Raw genomic sequence first — 1772 nt, 5'->3', positions numbered from 1 at the left:
TACTTAGTAGAAAAAATATGGCTGTTGAGGGTAACAACTGACCGCTCTACCCAATAGGTAGCAAGGCGGCTGCAACTTCTTGAACGCCTCTCTCTGTTGCCAGCAGATTGAACTGCGCAGCTGCATTCCTAGTGTCCTGAACCTCAACCCTTATGCCCAATTTATTGATATGCCTCCTAGTCTCGGGCGAGATGGGGCGCATCGTGGGACCCAGCCCCAGAATCAGCAGATCTAACGTAAAGTAAGCACACCATATACTAATGGCTCGGACGGTGGACATTTCCAAAGGAGATGTATATATGTCCGGTATTCAACCAACACATACCGGGTTTAGGCCATAAAAGACGTAGAGCACTAAACGGGCAACACACAAGGCAGGTTGCCCGAGCCGTTCAACGGTGTCCGGAAGTCTGGCAGGCAGAACAAAGGGAGGCAAAAGGCGCCGCAGGGCGAGATATCAACCTGGCTGGCTCCAAGCGCAAAGGGTCCCAGATGCTCAGCGGCAACTCTCCAGCCCGCCACAACCAGTATCCCAGCACGGTATAAGAAGAGTAATTTTGATCGAAAAGAGCGTCGGCTTCCGTGGTTTCTCTGTTGAGGGGGAACGAGTATGATCCTGCAATCTAAGCTTGACGTCGTCGTCGTCGTCGTCGTCGTTCGTTAGCCAGAGGAACTTGGTGAGGACGGCAACAGGAGAAACAGAGCAGCAGAGGCAACTAGCATAACAAGCAAGGTAGGACAGGAGCAGAGAGATACCGTATGAGCAACCGGGAAACAGCTGGCCTTGTGCTCTGTCTGGTTTGCAGCAGGACTGGACGCTCGCAGCGACGTAGGGAAGAAAGACGAGGCGCACTCGATGGCCGGCGGTTAAGGAGAGACGGCGACGGCGAGCTCAGGACGAAGGAGGACGACAGCGACGAAGCGAAAAGCAAAGGAAGAAAAAGAAGACGAAGGAGAAGAAGAAGACGGTCGGTCAGTCGCAGGGAGATGCAAGGCACCGCATCGCCGCTGTTTCCTTTTCTTTTCTCTTCTTCTTCTTCTTCTTCTTCTCCTGATTTCAAGGAGGCGAAGGGGACTGGATGGACTTTTGACTGCGCGATCCCTGGCTGGCTTTTTTTTTTTTTTTTTTTTTTCCTTCCTACTCTTTTCGCCGGCTTCTTCGTCTCTTCCTCGCCAATCAGGCCAGAAGGACTTCCCGCTTCCAAGAATAGCCGCAGCCACCAGATCGATCGCAGGGCCATATGGATGGACGAGATGCATAAAGGGATACATATATATCTAGGGCTCACTCGCTGTCTACTGATTGTCTGCCTGTCTGTCTACCGGCCTTGATCCCTACAGCAGGATATGCACGAGAGTGACAAAGGCGGCTCTGGTCTCGCATCTCTGAGATGGCTACAGAAAGGCAAGGCACACTTAGCAGCAATTGCTAACCGGCTTCACAGGCATCAAAGGACGTCTTCAAGGAAATGTACGGAGAAAGAGCTCGGGGGACTCGCAGGGACATGAGACAGGTCACGAAGTCCGGCGTGGTCAATGTATCGATCTTGCTTCTTAGATCCCTGATGCTGCCTGCATTCTGGATCTATCACCCACAAGACGCACTGGACAGGCTGACGGACAAGCCGTATCAAGCCATCACGGGGGCAAGGAGGCCAGCGAGGTACATTATGAGACGCCCCCGTGTATCTCCTGCTCTGTCTTGCACTGAGAGCGGATCGGTTACCGTGATGCTTGTTGACTGCTGAGGCCGTCGACCCAAGCAAAAAAAA

The 1772-nt window shown here is 52.8% G+C and overlaps 1 protein-coding gene across 1 annotated transcript; it reads right to left on the bottom strand.

The window, feature by feature from the left end:
• Positions 1-46: 46 nt before the first annotated feature.
• On the bottom strand, positions 47-280 carry TERG_12463 (uncharacterized protein; the record flags this gene model as incomplete). The annotated part of the gene is made up of 2 exons (XM_047751417.1): positions 47-231; positions 259-280. 2 exons carry the CDS (start codon positions 278-280, stop codon positions 47-49), a joined length of 207 nt encoding a protein of 68 aa, XP_047607061.1.
• Between the last annotated feature and the right edge of the window lie 1492 nt (positions 281-1772).

Source organism: Trichophyton rubrum, assembly GCF_000151425.1.
Source record: "Trichophyton rubrum CBS 118892 genomic scaffold supercont2.8, whole genome shotgun sequence".
Lineage (NCBI taxonomy): Eukaryota > Fungi > Ascomycota > Eurotiomycetes > Onygenales > Arthrodermataceae > Trichophyton > Trichophyton rubrum.
Note: the sequence above shows the minus strand (reverse complement) of the source record. Positions and strands in the feature narration are given on the sequence as shown.